This window comes from Puntigrus tetrazona, chromosome 16, assembly GCF_018831695.1.
Source record: "Puntigrus tetrazona isolate hp1 chromosome 16, ASM1883169v1, whole genome shotgun sequence".
NCBI classification, from domain to species: Eukaryota; Metazoa; Chordata; class Actinopteri; order Cypriniformes; family Cyprinidae; genus Puntigrus; species Puntigrus tetrazona.
In genome coordinates this window covers 8,452,538-8,475,848 of record NC_056714.1, presented here as the reverse complement: position 1 = coordinate 8,475,848, position 23,311 = coordinate 8,452,538, and the positions used below count along the sequence as shown (strand labels likewise).

At 37.4% G+C, this 23,311-nt stretch overlaps 3 protein-coding genes across 3 annotated transcripts; all 3 read left to right on the top strand.

Annotated features, from left to right (window-relative positions):
• uts2r3 (urotensin-2 receptor 3) lies at window positions 1-1,751 on the top strand. Its single transcript, XM_043261748.1, has one exon. The coding sequence runs from the start codon at window positions 115-117 to the stop codon at window positions 1,252-1,254; it is 1,140 nt and encodes a 379-aa protein (XP_043117683.1). The 5' UTR covers window positions 1-114; the 3' UTR covers window positions 1,255-1,751.
• An 8,003-nt stretch (window positions 1,752-9,754) lies between these two features.
• On the top strand, window positions 9,755-20,883 carry LOC122360918 (serine/threonine-protein kinase 31-like). Its single transcript, XM_043261756.1, has 25 exons — window positions 9,755-9,793; window positions 10,204-10,243; window positions 10,328-10,380; window positions 10,597-10,692; window positions 10,763-10,834; window positions 11,322-11,480; window positions 11,584-11,903; window positions 12,675-12,834; window positions 14,159-14,284; window positions 14,560-14,672; window positions 14,749-14,905; window positions 15,623-15,748; window positions 15,966-16,148; window positions 16,259-16,375; window positions 16,544-16,663; window positions 16,853-16,984; window positions 17,462-17,563; window positions 17,643-17,723; window positions 17,925-18,050; window positions 18,886-19,005; window positions 19,106-19,192; window positions 19,378-19,527; window positions 19,654-19,779; window positions 20,496-20,567; window positions 20,645-20,883. Exons 2-25 carry the CDS (start codon window positions 10,213-10,215, stop codon window positions 20,744-20,746), a joined length of 2,931 nt encoding a protein of 976 aa, XP_043117691.1. The 5' UTR covers window positions 9,755-9,793; window positions 10,204-10,212; the 3' UTR covers window positions 20,747-20,883.
• A 1,745-nt stretch (window positions 20,884-22,628) lies between these two features.
• On the top strand, window positions 22,629-23,026 carry LOC122360915 (pro-neuropeptide Y-like). Its single transcript, XM_043261754.1, has 2 exons — window positions 22,629-22,795; window positions 22,932-23,026. Exons 1-2 carry the CDS (start codon window positions 22,629-22,631, stop codon window positions 23,005-23,007), a joined length of 243 nt encoding a protein of 80 aa, XP_043117689.1. The 3' UTR covers window positions 23,008-23,026.
• Window positions 23,027-23,311: the final 285 nt, after the last annotated feature.

The following is a 23,311-nucleotide window of genomic DNA, read 5'->3' as shown; positions in this document are numbered from 1 at the left end:
CCTGATAACCTGGGCTCAGTACTAGTTACTCTAAAACACTCTGAAGTTACCACTGGCCTCCTTCTCTCAGCGGACGGTAACTCATCTTGGGACTCATCTTGCTGTTCAAGACAAATGGACGTCTCTGGATCCACTTCCTTTTCCTCTTCCCCTTCCCCTTCATACACCTTCCCTTTTCTCACTAACCTGTCCTTTCCCTCGTCCTCTCCCTCTCTCTCCCCATCCCCAAGCATAGCCTCCACAGCTCTCTTCTGCTTTTTCCTATCCCTCCTTTCTCTGCTGGGCATTCTGGGCAACCTCTACACCCTGGGGCTTCTCATTCGCCGCCGGAGGATGTCAAGAAGGCGGCGTAGCGCTCCTGCCTGTTGTTACTCCTGCCTCGGCACTTCCTCTCCTTCTTTCTCTCCCTCCTCTTCTCCCACCTCGTCCTCCTCGTCTTCTTCCCTCCACCTGCAGGTTCTGAGTCTGGCCTTGGCAGACCTGGTGTACCTCTCCACCGCCCCCTTCATCGTGTACGACAGCCTGGCATCTGACTGGGCCTTCGGTGAACTAGGTTGTCGGCTGCTTCTCAGTCTGGACTTGCTCACCATGCACGCAAGCATCTTCACCCTCACTGCTATGAGCCTGGATCGATATCGAGCCGTCGCAGATCCGTTGGCAGCCTCGTCCACGCCGTCCTCTGGACTCCTGAGAGTGGCTTTGGCCTGGGGTTTTGCCGTGGCTCTCAGTTTGCCCATGATGATCACCTTGCACCTTGAAGACGGAGAGAACCAGGAGGGCAAGTTGTGCGTTCCCGCCTGGGATGAGCAGAGTTCGAAAGCTTACCTCAGCGTGCTCTTCTGCACCAGCATCCTTGGCCCAGGACTGGCCATCGGAGCTTTGTATGCAGCTTTAGGGAGACTCTATTGGGTATCTCAGACGCAACCAGCTTGGGTCGGGGGAAGCAATGCCTACCCACCCCGTGCACCTCGTCCCAAAGTCCTGCTCCTCATCCTGGGGATTGTGCTGACTTTCTGGGCTTGCTTCCTTCCGTTCTGGATCTGGCAACTTCTACCATTGTACAGGCCTGAGGTTCTGCGCTTGGTGCCGGTGGGCACACAGGTGACCATTAATCGCATCCTCACAGGGTTGACTTACGGGAACTCATGTGTGAATCCGTTCTTCTACACGCTGCTGACAGGCAAGCGCAGACGGACCAGCAGGAAGACCATAAGTGCCCCACTTTGCCACAAGGGCAGCTCTGAACCACAATAACAATAATTTTGGCCATCACGCAGCCCATGACCAATAAGACTTTTGGTTCACCCTAAATTAGTTCACCCTAAAACTAAAATTCTGTCATTAATTACTTGCCCTCATGTTGTTCCAAACCAGTAAAACCTACATTCATCTTCGGAACACAAATTAATAATATTTTTTTGATGAGACCTGGGGACGATCTGACCCTCCGTAGACAGAAACACAACTGATGTGTTCCCAGGTCTAGAAACGTAGCATTAGCAAATACATCTGTAAACTGACCATGTGACATTAGTGGCTCAACTTTAGTTTCCGACGCTACGAAAACATGCAAACGCAGTGATTTTTGCACACTGCAAAAATACAAAAATAATTTACTTAACCATTCTTCTCCACTGTGTTCCGTCCATTTTGGAGATTACTTAAGAACGTATTTGACGTAATTAACGTGGTTCACACTCGGCAGAAAGCAAGCATATATATACATTGTGATACTCTATAAAATGCAGAAGATGTAACACGGGGGAGAAGATTATGTTGTTTTTGTTTTCTTTGCTCCAGAAAATTTTTTCATGTATTCTCGCAAAACTGAAGTTGAGCCACCGATGTCACAGTGGACTGTTTTACTGTATTTACCTGTTGTTTCTGGACCTGGATCATTTCAGTTGTGCTGCTGCCTATGGAGGGGCAGATAGCTGATTTCATTGAAAATATCTTCCTTAGTGTTCCAAAGATCTTACAGGTTCGAAACGACATGAGGGTGAGTAATTAATGACAGAATTTTCAATTTAGGCTGAACTAACCCTTTAAGGGCTTAGTGATTATAGCTTTATATGTGTGCTGTACAATTAGTAATACTCTGTAATCCAAGGCAGTGATGGTGTGCGTTCTTAGCTCCCTGGACTACATGTATAGTTATAGGGAATCTGACCAGCATTGTGTATTAAGGTCCCTGCGATCCAAAATGAAATACTAAGTGATGAATTCATGTGAAAGTGTTAAGGGTTCGTCGCCTTTAAAGCAGAAAGGAAACAATTCCGGTCAAACTGCTGATAGATATTAGTGGACTAAAACGTGTGAAACATCTGTTTTATGGGTCAACTTGAAAGGGACAAACAAGCTTTGTCAGGATGAATCGCCCCGGGATGGTCTAACAACAGGTGTGAACCATTTAACTACCAAATTGGTTTATTAGTCTAAGTGCAAAGAAGAAATTACATAGTATAGATTTGGCTCAAAGCTAAAGAACGTGTCAGAGTTTGCTCTGTTAAGGAGGATAAATCACTTCTGTCATGAAGCCAAGACACACAATCTCTCATTCTTCAATAGGACATTATGTTCTCCATGAGGTACTTCATTATACTCAACTAAAATCAATTTTTTAGCCAACAGACCTGTTATAGTTCTGACTTTGTGTATTTATTGGCACCTTATATGAATAATTTGTCATTTTTTACCTGTTTTTTTTTTTATTAAGTGAATTATGTGATTGTAAACAAAATTTAGAATTTTAAACCACTTTTAAAAATATACTTTTTTCCCCAACAGCACATCTTCACAGATTCGTTGCATTTACAACTCTTTTCTTGTATGTTAATAGACAATAGAGAAAAAAAAAATCGTACTGTATTGAATGAAACTACACTTTTTTTCCCTGGCATATCTCTATTGTATTTGTTATGTGTTCCTGTTAAATAATGCATTGCTTTGCACAAGAAAGCTTGCCTGAAATAATAATCATATAAATCTGGTGCTTATCATAATATGCAATAAAGAAATATTCTATGTAAGAACACCAGCAGAATGCTTCATGAACTAAGTGAGTCCTCTGGGAAGCTTTAGAAGATTTCCTGACCCGAAGAACCCCACTGCCTAAATGATACTGCAGAAACATAACACTGTAAAGCAATACTGTCCTTATTACAATAGCAGATGAGTGAGTTTTTCAGTGAAAAGAGACGGAATGTGAGAGAAATTAATAAGAAATGAAGAGAAAAACACAGAAAAGAAGAGAGCGGGGGAGATCGAGTCTGCAAATGAAATAAAATGAATTATGGTTTTCATTCAGGAAGCATTTATTTATGTGTCTGCATTGGCCCGGACTATGCTTTTGCTAGCATTCAGTTTTTTGTGGGTCTTGCATGGGGTGTGTGTGTATTGCACTGCAGTGCTTGGATGTGACCGTGTTTTCATTGGATAATATGAGCCTTATTGAGTCTGTATCAGCTTTTTGCACTTTCTGAAACTGACCCACAAATGTGTGTGTGTGCCTAGACCTTCACGCAAGGTTAGTAAACTTGTTCACGCTGTTTGTTGTGACTCATTGCCACAGACGACTACAGACTAACCTTGTATTTGCAATCTGTACAATTCGTGCGTATTGTTGAATGGCAGCACTGCATTGGTTTGTGGTTGCCTGCTGCTCTGTGACGCACACGAACAAATATTGCTGAAAAGATTGCAGACGTTTCTGCATCTCTGAGTCATGGGGGTGTCCTTAGCTCCTCGGGGATCTTTCTGGGACTTGGCAGTTGTTAAAGGTATTTTATAAATGCTGTATGTGAGATAGATCATCTAGATACATAACATATTAATCATTAAACACCTAATCTGTGTTTAAGCACAGTTTTTATGCAACGGTGATGTTCTCCTCATTTGGTCTAACACATCCATCCAGTCTGTATGTAGTTTGGAAGTACGCCATCTAACATGGGACTCCATGAGGACCTGATGTGTGCACCTCCCTACTCTTTTCATTTTCTTTGGGCATGTGTTTCCATTTACCTGAAGGACATCAGAGCACGTTGAAGGAGTAATATGTAATATGTTCCTACCTCATAGTGTGGCCGTTGAAAGTCATAAATGATGTCCTCTCAATACACACTGCACCTGTGATAAACATGTTTGTGGTGCATATTTTCTGCGGTTATTTAAGAGATTATTATAGTTTACCATTTACTCACCCCGCGTTGTTGCACCTCATGTATTGCTTGCTCTGTATTTCAAGCGGCATGTTTGAGCTTCTGTCTTCCAAACAAGCAAAACTGAATGATTTCGACAGTCAAGTTCCAAAAAAAGTAACATAAAAATGGCCCTTATGGCGATGTCGCAAATAAAATGAAAACTCGCAAAAATGGACATTGTCGTATGACAGACAGGTGTTTGGCGTGCATATAATAGGCTATGCCATTTATGCATGCAAATGATAAAAAACTTGCTGACGTGAATATGATATGCAATTTACCTGCCCCATGACCCTAATCCTACCATAGCGTAGGGTACAGCCCATTTTTGCGTATCTAAACCACAAGTTTTTATTTTTTATTTGGTGTACTATTTATAGTGGATGCTGGCATAAAATTGGGTCCGTTTGTCACACAAAGTTACCATAAGTCTTGAAATATAGAACATTAATCATATGGACAACTCCTGTGAGATTATATTGCATTTTTGGAGATTGGCTGTATGAATCACGGCAAAATTGGAAAAGAGAGGCTTGAACATTTTTTGCCAAACATAACATAACATAAAAGAAAGGAAATAATATGGGGTCAGACTGGAATGACTCAAGAAAAGGTAAGTAAATGAGAAGAATTTTTTAGGCTGCAGGGTTGATAGATTAATTAAATAGAATTTAACATGATACTATAAGTCCTCTGTTCTAGCCTTATAGTTGAATGACGATATTCAAGTTCAGCTGGAAGAGTCTGGGGTCCTAAACCCGGACCCTCTCTCTGTTGTTCTCTCTCAAGAGGGTCTGAATGATTGAGCATGTGATAAACTTCAAACATATGCTAGAATCCAGCAAACCCAAACAGTGGAAAATATTGCCATGAGGGAGGGCAGCAAATCCATAAGCTGTCAGTTTATATTGGTAGTCACCAAGAGCTGGTATAGCTGAGATTTCCAACAATAACCACTGCGACTGTGCCGGAGAGAAACCCTTCATTTCAAAGGAGGCAGCAGAAAGCGGCTGAAGACAGACCTCAGAGGTGCGTATGGGGGGAAATATTTTTCTTTTTTTTTCACTGCATCGTTTTGTGTTACCTGTGTGCTTCATAAATCCAACACATGTTCCTGTTCCTGGAATCCTGAGTGTCTTTCCATCCTCACGCTCCCTTGCCTGTGCTGCAGTGTTTGTGGCAGGGGCAGGTGCCCCTCCCTTGGGCAGTCAGCTCAGGAAAGTCTCCTGCTGGGCAGACGAGACTAGGCCGAAGTTTAGGCCAAACTCCTGCTGAGAGAGAATAAGAGGCTCCCTTTCTCTAAGACACACATACACAGACCCAAATTCAAAATTCCCATCTGGTTTCTCTCTCTCTCTTTTTCTTTGTATGTCTATTCCTCTTTCTTACCGCTTCTCCTCTCTATATGAGCAGTTAAAGAGTATGCAATTGGCCCATAATTTATGCGTGTCACTGCACACAAAATATTATATAAAATGGGGAAGAAGTAGCACAGCAAATGATATGAAACACAAGTTAAGAAGCTCCAAAACTGTTTAAATCTTTCAAATCTGTGATTTGAGATGACAAAGTCACCTAATTTTAGTAAATGAGGCACCCTACAGCTGATCAGTGAACTTATAAATGAGCCAATAAAAAGGTTGAGTCACTTTTACAATTTAAGTTGCTAAAATGTCACAAAAACATTATTAAACGTTTCACTGGGATTTTGCTTGTTGCATTTACAAGGCTTTAACCAGATGTTGTAGAAAGGGTGGAATTTCGAATGCTTTGAATGATTTTGAGAAGCAACTGTTTTAAAAAGCACAAGCATTTTTCTAGTAATACATTTCACAGATATTTTTGTGAGCTGTTCATTTATAAAATAAAAAAAAAAAAATGCCAAAATAAAGCGTGACATAACAATACAGCCAATCAGAACCCAATCTAATGAGAAAACTGTATTTTATGAGGTAAAATTGTATTGGGGTAAAAAGCAAGTACCTAAAAAGATTGTATGAAAACATACAAAAGAGAGAGTTCATGCAAAATTAACTATCAATATATCTATCAAATAGTTATGAAGTGCCATGAGGGTCCAAATACTTATGGGGCCACTGCTCATTAATGTTTGTAACGTTTATTTGAGACAGCTTACAAATACGCTTGAAGAAAAAAACAACCCACAATGACTTGCTGATAGCCGGCATTATTACCGTAACCTATGTTCACACAAATACACCAGAACGTTTATGTCAGCATGTTGCAAACCTTGCAGACGTGACTGAAAACCTGTCTAACACTGCCAGCAAACAGAAGAGGCCAGCAATACAAGTGTCTCTTTGTAGACCATGGGGCCGTGGAGCCATAAAGCACCCGTCTCCTGCCTCCGTCCCTGTCTTCACACATCCATGTCAGCCGCCAAGATCAGGCGAGACCCTGGCTTGCGTACTTTGGAGGCCGGAGGTTATATAAATGAACATCAGAGCCACTGTTCACACTCTGGTTCGGACCAGCAAAACTGTTAAAATGTCATGTCTGCACCTCTCTCCATCGCTCAGCTCTTTTTGCCTGGAACTACACTCAGATTCACGAGGAGCCCTAAATCTTTTGAAAATGCTTTTATTAGCATTTTATTCATTTAGTTGACGTGAACCAAGACCAAGAAGCCATACTTTACATTACACTCCTTCTCATTTAAAAACATTGCTTTTTTTTACAGACCAAAATTCTCAATTTTCAATATCGGACTTTACTTATGGACACTGCAATACTCTGATCAGTTGTATAATGCTTGAGTTTTGTAGAGATCTTGCACCTCCTTGTGGTCTGATGTTACTGACAGCACCTGAAAATCATTTATTATTTATTTTAGCCTTTCATAGATTCTCTAAATTGATTTCACTGTGAAATTAAGGTTTAAATGAATATAAAATCTGCTTCAGAATGGTGTGGAAGCAACATAAATTGACATTCTCAGAATTCCCTGCATTGTATTTCAAATTTAGTTTGAATTTGATTCTTTTTTTTCTTTAAAATGACTATGTTTCTTCTTAGTTTTTCTTATCAGTTATGTTTATTAGGGTCATATGTTGCATATGTGGTTAAATTAATGTTTATTACATATTTTAGTTGGTGATGGTGTTTAGTGTTTGTGTGAATGATGTGCTTGTGTTCATCATGTGACTTTCTCATCACCACCTGCTTTTGGTGGTTATCAGCGTATTTCAAAGGGGCAAACCAGATTTCAATACTTTAATAGGTTAATATATTAACATTATATCAGTTAATGAAATTGCGACATTTAAGTGTAATTTAATTTAAAACAGTAAAACCTAAAATGTCAATACCATATTTTTCATATAGTTTTTTACCATAAATTGTACTAATGTTTTTTACAGTGTATAGCTCAATTATAATATCTTTGAAATATTAAAGTGTATTGTTTATTGAAAAGGTTATTATATCACTTACAATATTTAGTATTATATGCTTATATAATTTTTTTTTCATTATTTGAAAATTAATTAATTACATGATGTTTCGATTAATTAATCTAATCAATTGCAAAATAGATTTGACAGTGAAAATACTCATAAAAGATCATTTAAACAGCTATTTTTGAGTTACATAACATTACAAATTGTAGCATTAGAAATATGTTAGTTGATTAAACATAAATATATACATAAACATAAACTATGGAACATAAAAGAGGATAATTCGATTAACATCTCAATACTTTTTGTTAATACAAAGAAAATAAACCATTCAGGTACCTAATTTAATTTGTGGTGAACGATACCTTTAACGTTTTATCATTATATTTATTTTTATTTTTAATTATTTTAAATTATATTCTAAATAATAAACTAAAACTGCCAGCAGGTGGCGGTAAATGTCTTCATTAGAACGACTGATTCGTTCAGGAATTATGGAAATGAAGTAAAAGTTTGTGTTTATGCAATATAGTGTATGTACTGTGCATATTTAAATGTATAATACAAACACGTGCATTTAATAAATATGCCATATTTATTTGTATTTATTTACTATTAGTCATGTGATTATACATATCAATATTTCTTATATATATATATATATACATATATATATATATATATATATATATATATATATATATATATGTATATATATATATAAATATTTTGTATGTGCGTGTGTGTTTATATACATAGAAACATATACAGTAGACATTACAGTCACATATACTAAGTAGACACTTAGACAAACTTTTATTTTCTATGCGATTAATCACGGTTAATCGATTTGACAGCCCTAGTTTGTACTTTTAGATGATCTTTGCTTAATCTGTAAAAACACAAATAATGCAATAATACAGTTAAATGTGACCGTAAGAAAAGTGTATTTGTTCATACAGTACATTATAATGTTGTGATGTAAATAACATCAATATGTTATTACATTTACATTTACATTTAGTCATTTTGCAGACGCTTTTATCCAAAGCAACTTACAATTGAGAGTACAACAGCGATTCATTTTTTTGAGAGACAAACAGACTTATAACACCCAGTCACAGGGAGTGTTCAAATTAGTACATGTTATTGTTTTAATTTTAGCGCATCCTTAAATATAGATTATTTTAATTCAAGTTTTAATTAAATATTGTCACAAAATGCCTCTCTGGTTATCATTCATACTGGTATGCTTACATTAAATTCATATAACAATGTTTGAGATTACTTGCCATTTCCAGAGGAAAGATCAGTTTGGTCTTTCAGTTTGTTGAGAGAAAGTGGAACTGGGTGACTATTGTCAACACCCACAGACATCTCAGAAACCTGCTGCAGAACTCTGTATCATCTTCCTGCTTCACGACGGCCACGCTGAAGGAGGATGAATCTGGGGGTGGACACATACATATGAATGTTCTCAAAAAAGAATGATTTTATGCTTGTGCTTGCAGTTTATTGATAAAACGTTCATATACGATATTAGCCAATCAGCTCTGCAGTAACGTATGGAACAGTACTTTAAGTAGCGGATGCATGTAATGTGAATTTAGTTACACAAAACAATGAATTTGCCAAAAATAAATAAATAAATGACCATCTTGTTTGCTGCTCAGGTGTAAGAGAAAGTGGGCTTCTTCTACTGCCCTTGCAAGAATAAAACATCTAAAAGTGTACAGTACAAATAGTTGTTTTCTATCTGTATCATAATGTTTGCTTAGCTTATCTAATATTACTATTATATGTATTATTGGATTAAACTGACCTCAGAAAAAATAAAACATAGATATTATATCAGTGCATATTAAGAATTATTGCATTATATTCTATTCATAGAAACATTACTATTATATATACAGGAACAGACATACTTATAATAAATATTTTATATTAAATTAAATGCTAATATAACATTTCATATTTAATACTAATATTATTTAAATTAATATTCGCACATCGATTCAGTTTTCGGTTGTTGCTTCGTGAAGTCGCATGATTCGTCATGGGTTAGTTCAAACCGATTCAAGTGATTCATTAAAAAAAGATTTGAATCGTTCTCAATGGACGACACCGAAAACAAACACGAGATTTTATGTTGTTTTATTTTTTGATAAGGTTCGGAATTATTGTTTTACATTTACCTAAATTAATGTTCAGCTTTAGTTAAAATTAAAATAAAATACAGTGGCAATGTTAGCATTAAAATAACCAGTAACTTATATCCTTCATTTACTAAGAACGGCAAAACACTCAAGCTAACGCTACAAGACAACTGTGGTGACTTTCCTCATTATTAAAACCGAAAAGTTTGCCTTATTACCAATATATTTGTCGTTATATACAAGCAATTTACAAAGCCGTTTTTTTAATAGATCTGCGTGCTAGCAATGAACACTTCAGTAACGTTAGCAGGTCGCTACATGTTACTAATGCGACTTCGTATTCAAAATAAACGAATATCGCGATCGTTAGAACTCAACGGAAAACTAAAACGTTTGTAATAACTTCCATTTTGTTGACTTTAGGCAAATCTTATGGACCAGTCCCTAATTCAGCCGGAAAAAAGTAAGTTGCCGCTTTCCTCGTGGTTTTCCCTACGATATTGTTTGTTTGTTCAGTGAACTTTGCTTATTGTTTTTCTTGATATAGTGGAACTGGTGATTGTCACTCATGTTGTGGATGCCATCACGTTTTGGGCTCAGGTTGGTAAACCTAGCTTTAATGTTTACCGTTTACCGAGTCCGTTTGACGTGACCTTTCCTTTAATGTCAGACTGAACGGTTAGTTTATTGTGTCAAAACTTTAAACTGCTACAACATTGCTTTTAAAGTTACTGGTTTTTATGTTTAGTATATTTATTTACAGAAATGCGTAGTATGCTTTTTTTTTTTTAAATCCTTTGGGGTTTGTTTCATCAGAATGTGACAGACAAAATAAATGAGAAGATCAATTTTACGCTGGCAGAAAAATGCCCCGGCTCACCTATACTCATGGGAAGACCAAGTTCACACAAGGCAAGTCAAATATGGTCAAACGGTAAAGGTCAAAAAGGTTAGATCTGACCCTTCTCCGCTTTCTCTGTAGGTCTATGGGGCAAGATATTCAGAGGACAAGTGCTGGTACAGGTGTACTGTGCAACAGCAAACAGAAGACAAGGTGCATGAAAAGATTTTATTTATAACTTCTAATCAAAAGCTTTATTAAAAATTCCTATGGGGAAAAAATGAATGAGAAAAATTATTCCTGAAACTAAGGCTGCTAAAATAAAATGCTCCAAAGTGCACCACTTATTTAAGTATAAGTTTGTAAAAAATTATTTGTTTCAATTGCAATTAAATGCAGTCAATCACGATTAATTTACTCAGACACCAAAAGTATCTGCTGTTTTGCTTTCTAAAATAGTGAACGGAGCTATAAGATGATCAAGTAAATTCATTATAGCAACCAAACTGAAACAATATACATTATGCAGTATATATATTATATACAGTATGATGCATGATCGATTTAACGATTTTATCAAAAAAGGCTATTATTTCTTGTTGTAATTTTTATAGTGGTGAACAAAGGAACTGAGTAGTCACTTAATGACAACTTCATGAATAATTGGCAAAATTCTGATGCTTTGTCTTTTTTTTCTCAGTTCTACATTTTGTACATCGACTATGGAAATACAGAAATTGTCGGTCGATCTGATTTAGTTGAACTCCCAGAAGAACTGCAGACAACAGGACTTGCCAAAAAGTACAAATTCTGGGGCTTTCACGTGTCAAGCGAGCAGGAATCCCCAACTTTTTCACAGGTATCTGATAAAACTTGCCTATGAATGTGATTTTAAATGCACCTTATACTTGTTTACCATTAAATGTTTTGCATTGGCTCTCATACAACTGTGTTGTCACTAGGGGAAGTCCTTTCTTCAGAATATGATTAACGGAAAAAAGTTGCGTGTCCATAAAAAGTCGGTTTGCTTTGACGGAACCATTCTGGTTGAAGCCTTCCAGGGGAATCTTGACATTGGTGAGGAACTGTTGAAATTCAAGTTCGCCAAAGTCAGTCTTCCTGGAAACAGGGAGAACTCCCTTCCCTCAGTAAACCTGCAGGAGCGCACAGGACTGCGGCCCTCCAGAAACGCCCTGGGGCAGCTGGACACACTTGGCTCTCCACTGGGATGCATGCCCAAATTGCGACCAATATTATCAGACCAGAAACCTCTAATTATTAGGTAAGTTTTGAGACATGCAAACAATAATACAGATTTCTCTCTCTTTGTGAAAGCACTTAAAGGGATGGTCGATGCAGATATAAAAACAAATTTCTTTATTTACTCTCGTGTTGTTCCAAATCTGTATGTATTTAGTGGAACACAAAGGGAGATTATGAAGATAATGCAATAGTGTTGGATTTTTCAATTGGACCCAAAACCATTTAGTTACCAGCATTCTTTCTTTTGGGAATGAAATAAAAACAGGTTTGAAACAACAGGAAAGTGAGTGAATTATGACAGTATTTCCTTTTTTGTGTGGAATATACCTTAAAGCATGGGTCCCCAAGTTCGGTCCTGGTGTCCCTGCAGAGTTTAGCTTCAACTTTAATCAAACACCTGAAGCAGGTAATTAAGGTCTTACTATGTATACTTCAAACTTCCAGGCAGGTGTGTTGAGGCAAGCTGGAGCCAAACTCTATAGGACACCAACCCTCCAGGATCAAGTTTGATGACCCCTGTCTTACAGCATTGGTCTCAAACACAGTTCCTGGAGGGTCACAGCTCTGCACAGTTTTCCTCAAACCCTAATCAAACACACCTGCTCCAGCTAATCAGGGTGTGATTTGGAGCTGGTTGGAGCTATACTCTGCAGAGCTGTGGCCCTCGAAGAATTGAGTTTAAACCATTGCCTTAAAGGATAACAATTATATTCACTTTAATCATGACGGTAGGATATAAACATCCAGTTATCTTCATGAAGATGTTCTGATGTGTGAATCCATGTTTTAGGGAGCAGAAAACTACCATTCCTCTCCAGCCTGTGGAGAAACCTAATGCTGGTCTAGAACCTCTTACCGAGATCGAGGCCTCAAAGACTGATGTAAATGGACAGCGGTTGAGATCTCAGGATGCTGAGGATGTGCCCAATGACACAGTGTCTGAACTACAGGTTTCTCTTTCTCTCAAATAATTTACCATTGAATTTAATTTCTCACAACATTCACATATAGCTATTATAAATCAATGTTTCTAACTGGCAGTTCAGTTCTGATGGGGTTGTGGACATCAGACCAGTGAAAACACCAAAAAATGACAATGTTGTTTATCTGCTCACCCCCAGGGCATCCAAAATGTAGGTGACTTTGTCTCATCAGTAGAAAACAAACAAAGATCTTTAACTCAAACCATTGTAGTCTGTCAGTCATATAATGGCACAGTTTTAAAACATACAGATAAACGCAAATTAAATCCTGTACCTCATGGTGATCCGTTGGAGTCTTGAGACAAGACTGCAAGAAATATTTTTATATAGTTTTTTTTTCCTCTGATCCACCACAATGTCCACCTGTCCTGAGCCTGTTCACAACATCTGCCGCGTGACGGCAGAAACAATGAGTGATGTACATGCACAACAGATCGCTTCCATGCATTTGTTTATTGTGCCAGAGCACATTACTATGCTGGAGCTGAGTGCACAGCATCCAGTCAAGCTCTATGAAGACTCTAAGTTGTCTGTGTATGTTGTTTTTTTGTTTTGTTAAAGCCATGGGTCCCATTGACTGCCATTATATGACTGACAGACTGCAACAACAAAAAAATATTTAACGTTCTTTGAATGCCCTGGGGGTAAGCAGATAAACATCAAATTTTCATTTTTGGGTGAACTATCACTTTAATGTCAAACAGTGTGCGTACAATTTAGAAAACAAACTCTGCAGTCAACATTTCAGTGCATTTGAAAATTGATTCAAATACATTTAACATTATTTCATTGGGCGTGTTTGCTTTAGTCTTGTGTTATTGATTACAAATGTAAAACCAGTGAATAAAACCATTTCTCTGCGTTTAAAGATATTTGAATATGGAAACAGGCATAGAAAGTATATAGATATTACTAATACGTGAAAAAGGACACTTTTACAAATATACAATAGTGTTTGAGAAGTTTGGGAATTATCTTTTTTTTTTTTTCTAAAAGATTTCCATTTAAATTTATGCTGTATTTTCTGTTCATCAAATCAGCATGTTATAATGATTTCTGAAGGATCATGAGACAGCCTGGCTTAAAATGTTAAAATTCACACATGTATTTTATTATTATTTTTGTAAGCATAAAAGAAACAAAATGGTAGTGTGCATATTGATATGTAATTCTCAGGATGTAAGAAATCTCACTTTATTATATCATGAACCTCCTACATATAAAAAGCGTTGTAACAAGTGAGAACATGCCTGAGATAATCTGTGACTGCTGTGCCGTTTTGTAAACCCAGATGATGAAGGAGGTGATAAATGATAAGGACATGGAGATCAAGAAGCTAAAAGAGGAAGGAAGTGCCATCCAGCAGCATGCATCTCTCCTGGGGCAGCAGCTTGAGGAGGCCAAATTAGAGCTCCAGGTGAGCTGAGCTGGTTCACACACTGAGGTGTTGATTGTTCAGTGTACAAAACTGTACAAGACCTGTACAAAACAGCTTGTTTTGCTCCTTGATATCGCAAACCGATACTATTAATCCATTATTGTAACTGCAAACACTGGTTTGTAGGGCAAATAGTTCTATGGTTTACTGCACTTTGTTGTTCTTCTGGTTTTTAACCTGATGAGTCTCATACATTCACAGATAATAGCTTTGTTCTGCAATGCAATATGTGGATAAACGTTTGTTCTTTGCAGGCACTGAAGGAGAGTTATGAGAAGACGAAGGACACTGAACAAAATCATCCTACAACACTTGCAAACAGAATGTCTCAGCTGGCTAAGAAAGTGGATTCTTTGAGGAAACTGAGGCAAATTCTTTTCTTCTCTTCTTCCTCTACTTCTGACTTGATGTTTCTGACTTAGAATTGTTGATTTGATCCTCAGGGAGAGTGGTCCAAGCTCCACTGATCAAGATCACCTTTTAGAGTCTATCACCATCATCACGAACCACAGGATCTCAATGCCTTTGAGCTCAGAGAGGCTGGAGCTTGCGTGGAAAGCTTATGATCAAACTTTGGAAAATCTAAGAGGTGGTCAAACTGTAAGTAAAATTCGATTCATATTAGTTTTTTTCCAATAAACAAACACTGCGTCATCAGAGCTGTTGTTTTGGCTTTATGTATGGTCAGACACTAGCACTTAGCACTTATTTTCTAAAAATCTTACGCCGATGGAGTTGATGAGTTTTTTGATGAGCGAGTGACAGATCTGTGTTTTGTCCATCATTAGAACGGCTGTATGTATATGTATGGGAACTCAGTTTCTCTTGTTGTCAATACATTTTTGCCAGAATCTCGCAATATAAAATGAACAGCTATGATATTTAAAAAAAAATACAAAAGTGTATTGTCTATAACTAGACAGGAAAGACCCTTCTCTGCTCTTGAAACACACAAAACATTCGCTTTCTTTAGACAGCGTTTCTTGAGTAAATGGAACACTGTACTTATTCAAACATCAGTTCTTTACTTATTTACCTTTTGCATTGCGAAGAGGTAAACATCTGTTTTCAAACCGTGCATCATATTTTTGAAGGTTTATTCACAACCACTTTTAAATGCTTATTATTAGCATATAATTTGTAAAACCCACAAACAGACACGAAAATGACCAATAACACTGATTTCAATAATAACAAAATATAATAGACATAAGGAAGTTTTTGCTAATTTCCCACAAGCACACCCTACAACCTGTCACCGCAGCACAGTGGCTGAAAAACACTGGCTTATAAGATCGCTTGTGTGTGTTCTGTCAGATTGCAGAAGTAGAACCACTGGTGAACAGCAGGGATGAGGCTCGTGGTTCTCTCTTATCTGCTGTAGAAAACTTCCTGCAGGAGGTGGACAAGCTGCCAGTCGGTGGCCGCTTGAACAAGCTTAAGGTATGTGATAAAGGAACACACATGAGAATTATTTTACCACTATTTATTTACTGTTATTTTCAGCCTTGTTCTAGTTTCAGTTTAAGTCATTTAGTAATTTCAGTATCTTTTTTTCGCTTTTAGATAAGTTGAAATTTTCCATTTTAATATTAGTTTTCTTTCACCTGCCAGCTTTTCATTACTGTATTTTGAACTCTGTATATATACACATGTATAGGAAGTTGCATCCTCACTGACTGCAATGTTTAGCTCTCTTACGCTGGTGGAGCAGCCCGAAGAGTTCTCTTTTCAGAAGTTCTGCGAGTGGAAGTGGCACAAACAACAGAAAATCCAAAGTTTGCGAAAAACTACTGATGACGCTCTCCTAGCTCTAAGCTCCTGGGCAGCCAAGCTTAGCAAGGTGCGTTTTCATCAAATTAATGTCTCCATTTATTGGTAGGTAATTATTTGGCTTTTAATAGCATCAAAAGACTTGATTTCCTGCTCTTTAAGGTGAAGCCTTTGTTTCAGTTTTCATGTTTGGTGGAGAAAACTTCATTGACCGGAGATGATGTTGCTGAAGGTGTGGATGAGATCCTCGTGAATGCTGACAATGCCTTGTGTGAAGAACTAAATGCTGAATTCTCTGTAAGTGTTTCTGTCCTGATCTGCACATTTTTTTTTTCTTCTGAGCAGGGAAACAAACTCCCAGGTCTTCTCCAGAGGGACCTTAATCACTACCATTTCCTATGTTTTGGGTAAAACGAAGCCCACAATTATTGAATGGAAATTCCCACTTTTCTCTCCTTCTTGTAGGGAAAAGAAGATCAAGAGAGGAAAATAGTGTTTAATGCCTTTCATAAAGCCATGCAGGACATCCAGAGAGAACAAAGTTTGTTAGAGGCAATCAGGCAAAAGTACGAACTCAACACAAAGGTAAAATGGATTTGCTCTTTGTATTCATTTAGAAAAAAATGATTCTATTAATGACTGATTTCCACTTTATGGAGATTCATAAATTTATATACACTGTATGTACCATTCAAAGTATTTGGTTGTGTAAGAGATTTTTTTTTTGTGTTTTCATCGAGAATTGTCTTATGCTTACCATTTGTTTAATTGCAGTTTAAGCAGGAAATCCATCAGTGGCAGAGCGGTCCTCCTAAAGCAGATGAGCTGTTTGCGGTGAAGAAACAAATCAGGAGCCTGAGATCTCAGCTGCGCTGGAAACTGGTGGAAGTCAGCTGTCTGGAGGAGGTGAGAACAGCTCTACCTGATGATGGGGCTGCAGTTCACAAAATGTACGTGGTGCTCTGAGATCAGATGTCCGCGGGCTAAAAATGTATTTATCGGTTTGATGTTTTTACCTCTCCAAAAGTGGTTTTGGCACCTTGTGGCAAAAAGAAAATTGCATTTTGATTCAGACCAACTCAAAAAGACCAATTAATGGGTGGGTGATGTGCATATTTTCACGATGACGTCAGCATGAAATGGCTTGGATTCGTTTAAAATGTTTGTGATTCAGTGTCGACTCTTTCTTTTGAGAGATGGTAACACACCGCACTAAGATATAAAACTTTGCAGGATGTTTTTTATTCAATTAGAGCGACATGAAAGCACATTTTATGCCAAAAATGCTTAAATGGGGAACTTTAACTTTGTCTTCGGTGTAACTGGGATAGCTGGGTGGCGTTCACTAGAAATGGTCGGTTTATCGGTTTGAGTTTCCTGCAGGCAGAAGAACTGGACCTGCCAGAGATTCTTAAGAAGAAGGAGGAGATCGCGGAGATGAGAAATGCTCTCTTTCAAGAAATCGGACATGAGAAGCGGCAATATGTATGTTTAGATGTGTATAAAGATCTTTCATATTTTATCATAACGGGAAAAACCTGAAAAATCCATTGTCGCTGTGCAGATAATGCTGTGTGACCTCATGAACAGAGGCTTTCCTGAGTTGCCACTGATCTATCCTGATGCAGATATCAGTGGCTATATGGTGAGTACTTGCACATTTTTATGAGAAAACAAAACTGTTTAATTTAGTGTTGTTTTATGTAAAGGAATTATACCAAATAGCACAGTATGAGCACAATTGTACTGTACCTTTTCAACTTTTTAGGGGGGGGGGTTATTCACTGACCACAGAAAAGGTATGTGTGTTTATGGTCTGTGAGTGATATGCATATGCATTTTTAAGAGCTCTGCAGGACTGTTATTGAAGAGCTTGGACAGAGACATGTTTGACGCAGAGCCAATGAAAGAGTTGAGTGGGAGGAGACCTCTTCTTAGCACAGACTTCCAGGGACAGAAAGTAGTCCTGAAGGTTGGTTATAGACTGTTGTTACAACACAAATTCTGTGAAATCTGAAAATTTCAATATAACAAAGATAACGTGACAGGTTTAAAGAGAGAATTTTTATAACTGTATGCACAACATGAGCTTGTTTCAAATTTGATGCTTGCAACAAATCTCAAAAAAGTTGGGAGGAGGCAAAAAGGAATGAAAAAGCAGGAAATTTTGAAAAGATTCAGCTGGGAGAACATCGCAGAGCTAGCATTAAGCATATTTAGCATTCGTCCGTTTTGTCTACGTTGTGGTACAACAACCCCCTTTAAGCATGAGCTTATGGGTCACAATTGAAAGAACAGTGAGCTTGATTTCACCAAGTACAAGATGAACATTCCAATCAACCAATCACATTTGAGGGATCATTTTTCAGGATATTTTAGGCTTATGATCAGGGTTTCTACACCCTTGTTAATCATGTCCACTGATTCAGAGAGTGCATAAAAATAATAATACTTTAAAAACAAAGTTCCTCAATGTCACGGCTTTGCTAATCTCATCATTCACAGTGCATAACATCGTCAAAAAAATTCAGAGAAAATGGAGAAATCTGCAAGGGACGAGGCCATTTTACATTTTCAAATAAGTTTTAGATTTAAACTTTAGAATGTCATTTATTCCTATGATGTCAAAGCTGATTTTTCATCAGCCAGGCTTCAATGTCGCATGATCCTTCAGATAGCATTGCATAGGCTAATTTTGTACTCCGTGATCTATATTTCTATATTTCTGGGATATGTTGTTAGATATTGAATATCTTGTCGCTGTACATTTCTGATTGTTTCTTAAAAAGTTGAGGGTTGTTTTGCAGTGCTATGCTGTGGATGAAGAGTCAGAGGCGAAGATGCTTGAACAATCTGCCCGCTATCACAGAGCTCAGCAGCAGAATCCTGATACAACTGTCCCTCTCCTGGCACTGTTTTGCGGCAAAGTTCTCTTTAATCCTTTACTATAATAGATTCTCGCTGCCTGTTTCAGTGGTGTTACAGCTTTACAGCAGTGCATGTGTAAATTTGTCTTGTTTTGTCCAGTCTGATCCTCTGGCATACATCATGGTACCACACTACTGTAATGGGAGTCTCAGGGCCATTCAGAAATCCTCCCCACTCTCCCATTCTGTAAGTGCAAATGAAATGTAATGATTTTTTGTTTTCATGTTATTTTAATTTACTTGCACTAACTTTTTCTGTTTTATTATCAAGCATTAATACCATCACAGACAGAATTGGAACACTTCCCTGTACAATTTTTGTAATGCATAAAAGGTTTTTTGGTTCTTTTTTGTTTTGTTGTTGCCAATTAGGAGATCAGGAAGGTGATGAAGGGCGTAGCTCAGGGACTCCAGAATCTTCACGCAGCATCTCTTACTCACGCATCTCTGCATCCTAACAACGTATTCGCCATCGGGCGAGAAAAAGGCATCGTTGGAGATTATGATTTCACAAAGACACCTGTAAGTGTGATATGCAAAATACATGCAAACAAAACCCCCTGCAAATTATTTGAAGTTATGTGTAAGTGAAGCTGGTTTTGATTTTTTTTAGAAAGTAAAGTTTTTATGATCATTTCTTTCTTGTAGGAGCAGAGGGTGTCTGACAGTGGGATGGTGGCTGGTTCCATCAGTCTGGTGGATCCAGAGTTAAAGAAGGGTCAGCTGCCTTCCTCAGCCAGCGATATGTATGCTTTTGGAGGCATCATGCTCTGGGTAGGATATATATATATATATATAAATAATACCTTTACAATATGTATGTATTTATATGAGTGAGCCGAGCATTATTAGAGTGTGAAGAGTAGCTCTTAAAATACTGCTCATGTTGGCCATACAGATAAGAGAAATACATATTTCTAGTCTGTAAGGACTATTTATGTGCACTTACAATAAAATCATACTTTTGAAATAACGAAAGCAAACAGGATGCACTCTCTGTCGTCTTGGACTGAACTTGAGCACGAAAAATCTATTACATGCATCTAAACACATCTATAGAGAGAGACTGTGAAATGTCTACTTGGTGCGCTTAGTCGAACAATTCTTAAAATGAACTAGTGGATCAGACGAATCCTTAGTCGTGGACATCCCGAATACAGTTTTTCTTTTAGAATCTGAGCTTAAAACGGAAGTTGGTCTTTTGCAAAAAATCTATATTTAGAAAATTGCCTTTAAAGTTGTCCAAATGAAGTCCTTAGCAATGCATATTATGGATCAAAAATTAGATTTTGATATTTAGGGTAGGGAATTTAAATATGTATCTCAAGTTTTCTTTTAATTATTTCAAACTTTTGACATGTAGTGTAAACGTTTGTTTTCAAAATAATAATAATAACATGATTACAGTTTTCTAGTCCATTGTATATGAATGCGTAATTACATTAAAAAAAAAAAAATCTGTCAGTGATTGGAGACTTGTTTGTTCACAGCTACATGTTCCAGACTTCGGTGGAACCCTGGAGAAAGAGCATCAAAATGTTGAGCTCTCTGGTTTGGGTCTGGTATGTAGAATTTAAAAGCTGATAAATATTTTTTTTATTTCTTACTCCGGAATGATTCAAACTCTTATCTTTGACAGGAGGCCAAATTGGACAAGCTTCTATCAAAGCTGCTGGTTTCCTCTACAAGACTGTCTGCTTCTGAAGCCCTAAAGGAAGACTACTTCTCAGCTGATGTGTAAAAGTGAATTGTTCGTGTTTGCGTTTTACCCTTTTTTCTTTATAATTCTAAGAAGAAAAAAAAACCCAGAGGCGTTTGTTTGTTCCTTACGCCGTGTTTCATGCTCCTGGAGTAAATAAAAATATGTTTTGGTCAATACAGAAGATGTGCTTCTTTTTTTTTTTTTGTTGACGCTTGGTTTTTCTATTTTTGTAATGTTTCATTGTGTTCCAGTCCAGATCCACATAATGTGAAAGGCTGTCAGCTGTAGTCTCAGTGGCAAGAACTTACTTGGCAATGACCCAATTCAAAAAGTCTTTGTCATTTTCTTTTGTTTCATCATCAAAATGTGAGTCAAAAATGGCGTGCAGAAAAATGCTGAAAGGGCAGATGGTTTGGAAATTTGGAAATTATGAGTGTTAATTTTTTACCGCTAGGTTGGTGAGAAAATAACACATTTTGATTGGACATGCACCCTTTATATGAAATCTCTGTGATTATTGACCTTGGATCATTGGATAAGTCACCTGGTGTTCTATTGTTGCTTGTACTCCCCTAGCCACTTTTTTTTTTTTTTTTTTCAGCATCAGTCCTGACATGATGAAAGGTACAATTTATGCCACTTAGGAAGAAGCTCATCAGGCTGAGATCTTAAGTGTTGCGTAACGATGGTTTTCACTTATTGGAAATCAGACAGAAATCAGAAATCAGGCATTTGACATTGCTGCTATCTTTCGGGATGAAAAATTGATGACCCAAGGTCATTTACTACAGTAAAGCATCGTGAAATATAAGACGTTAACATGTTCTTTTGTAGAGAGGATCGTGACATGCAGTGAATTAAAGAACTACTCCGACGCCTGTGCTAAAATGCTTCTGAATCATGTTCTGGGACGTAACATTTAATACTGACAGAAATGTTTCGGGTTTTTTTTTTCTTCAGCATTCTTCAAAATATTTTGTTTTCAGTACGAAGAAAATCATTACAGGTTTGGAACGTCGTGAGGGTGAGTAAGTTATCGTTATTTATTGTATTTGTGTATTATCCGTTTAACTTAACAACTGGTTTTAAAGCGTATTTGGCAACGGTGATGAGACGAGTCTCAGTAACCTGCTTGTTAGCTGCATTCAAGGCGTTTTCAGTTTTTTTCCCCCCTGCAAAGTTGTGGAATAGTTAGCATATGGTCTTAAAGAGTATACCCCTCTTAGCCGTCGTGTAACGACGACACGCCTCCGTGTCGTTCTTGAGATGTTCTCCAGATATAAAACCCGAGCGATCTCCTTCAGTTCGTCGGAGCGTCTGAGATCAAAGTGATCCACGCTGTCAATCAAACCCTCACACGAAATAAGCCAGGCGTCAGAGGAAGGTACGTTTTAAAAACCTTTTGTTGTTTTATAGGTGGTTGTGACATGTTTCCACTCAATTGAGATAGTTGTGAGAACTAGTTAGAAGCCAAAATAGTGGTTTTATAGGCTATTCATGTTTTAAACACCTAGTTCAAACCCCTCTTGAAAAATAGTGTGTAATAGTTTTACCTTAGACATTACAATACATCAGTGTGTGTGTGTGTATATATATATATATATATATATATATATATATATATATATATGTGTGTGTGTGTTTATATATGTATATGTGTATATGTATATGTGTGTATATATATACATACATATATATGTGTGTGTATATATGTATATGTGTGTGTATATGTGTATATATGTATATGTGTATGTATGTGTGCGTGTGTGTGTGTGTGTGTGTGTATATGTAATATTAATATATTTTCTAAACATCAAGCTCCAGTCTTGTCTTGAATTCAAAGAAAGTAATTATTGAAAACTAGACTGCATTTCCATTTCCATACCATGAAAACCAAGTTATGTTTTTTTTCCCCCCGAGGATGCCCCCTCATCGTTTGGTGTTCATGGTCTTTGCTGTGATGTGGATAGTGACGGTCACGGATGCATATGTGATTCCATACCCCCCTGACACAGCCATCTCTAAGGAGGACATGACCAAGTACTATACTGCGCTGCGACGCTACATCAAGCTCATCACACGACAAAGGTATCCTAAAATAATAATGAGAAAAAAAGTGTAAATTAATCAAAGAAATGCATGAAGTAGGACTATAGCTAGTCTTGAAATGTATAGTTTACAAAGAAAAAAAAGGTAATTTTATGCTTTTGTTGCACGGATTGAGGTATGGGAAGAGAAGCAGCCCTGAGCTCATGTTCTTGAGTCTGCTGTTCAGAGAGACACCGGAAAGCAGTCCTTAGACGACATATATGAGGAATCAGGACTGAACGCGACAAAATCAGGTTAAAACTACATTTTATTTAGCTAAAGACTTAATGTGATCTTTTTGTGTAATCTTTGCCTTAAGTGTTTTACATTAAAAAAAAAATTATATAATTTCCTCTCTTTTTCATGTCTTCACAGTTTTTTGCCATCCACCATGTGATATCAGTTGTGACCAGAGAGTGGCAGTGTGCAGCTTTAAACATTTGCTCTCATATTGTTTTCATACACTTTGGCCTTTATGTTCTGTTTTATTTAATATACAGTGTTTGTGAATTAAAT

Bases quoted from the DNA above. Each gene is read 5' to 3' on its own strand.
- uts2r3 (XM_043261748.1), top strand. From the start codon at position 115: ATGGACGTCTCTGGATCCACTTCCTTTTCCTCTTCCCCTTCCCCTTCA.
- LOC122360918 (XM_043261756.1), top strand. From the start codon at position 10,213: ATGGACCAGTCCCTAATTCAGCCGGAAAAAA. The intron at 12,835-14,158 runs GTTTCTCTTTCT...TTGTAAACCCAG, and splicing joins ACACAGTGTCTGAACTACAG to ATGATGAAGGAGGTGATAAA. The intron at 16,664-16,852 runs GTAAAATGGATT...GTTTAATTGCAG, and splicing joins AGTACGAACTCAACACAAAG to TTTAAGCAGGAAATCCATCA.
- LOC122360915 (XM_043261754.1), top strand. From the start codon at position 22,629: ATGCCCCCTCATCGTTTGGTGTTCATGGTCTTTGCTGTGATGTGGATA. The intron at 22,796-22,931 runs GTATCCTAAAAT...GCACGGATTGAG, and splicing joins AAGCTCATCACACGACAAAG to GTATGGGAAGAGAAGCAGCC.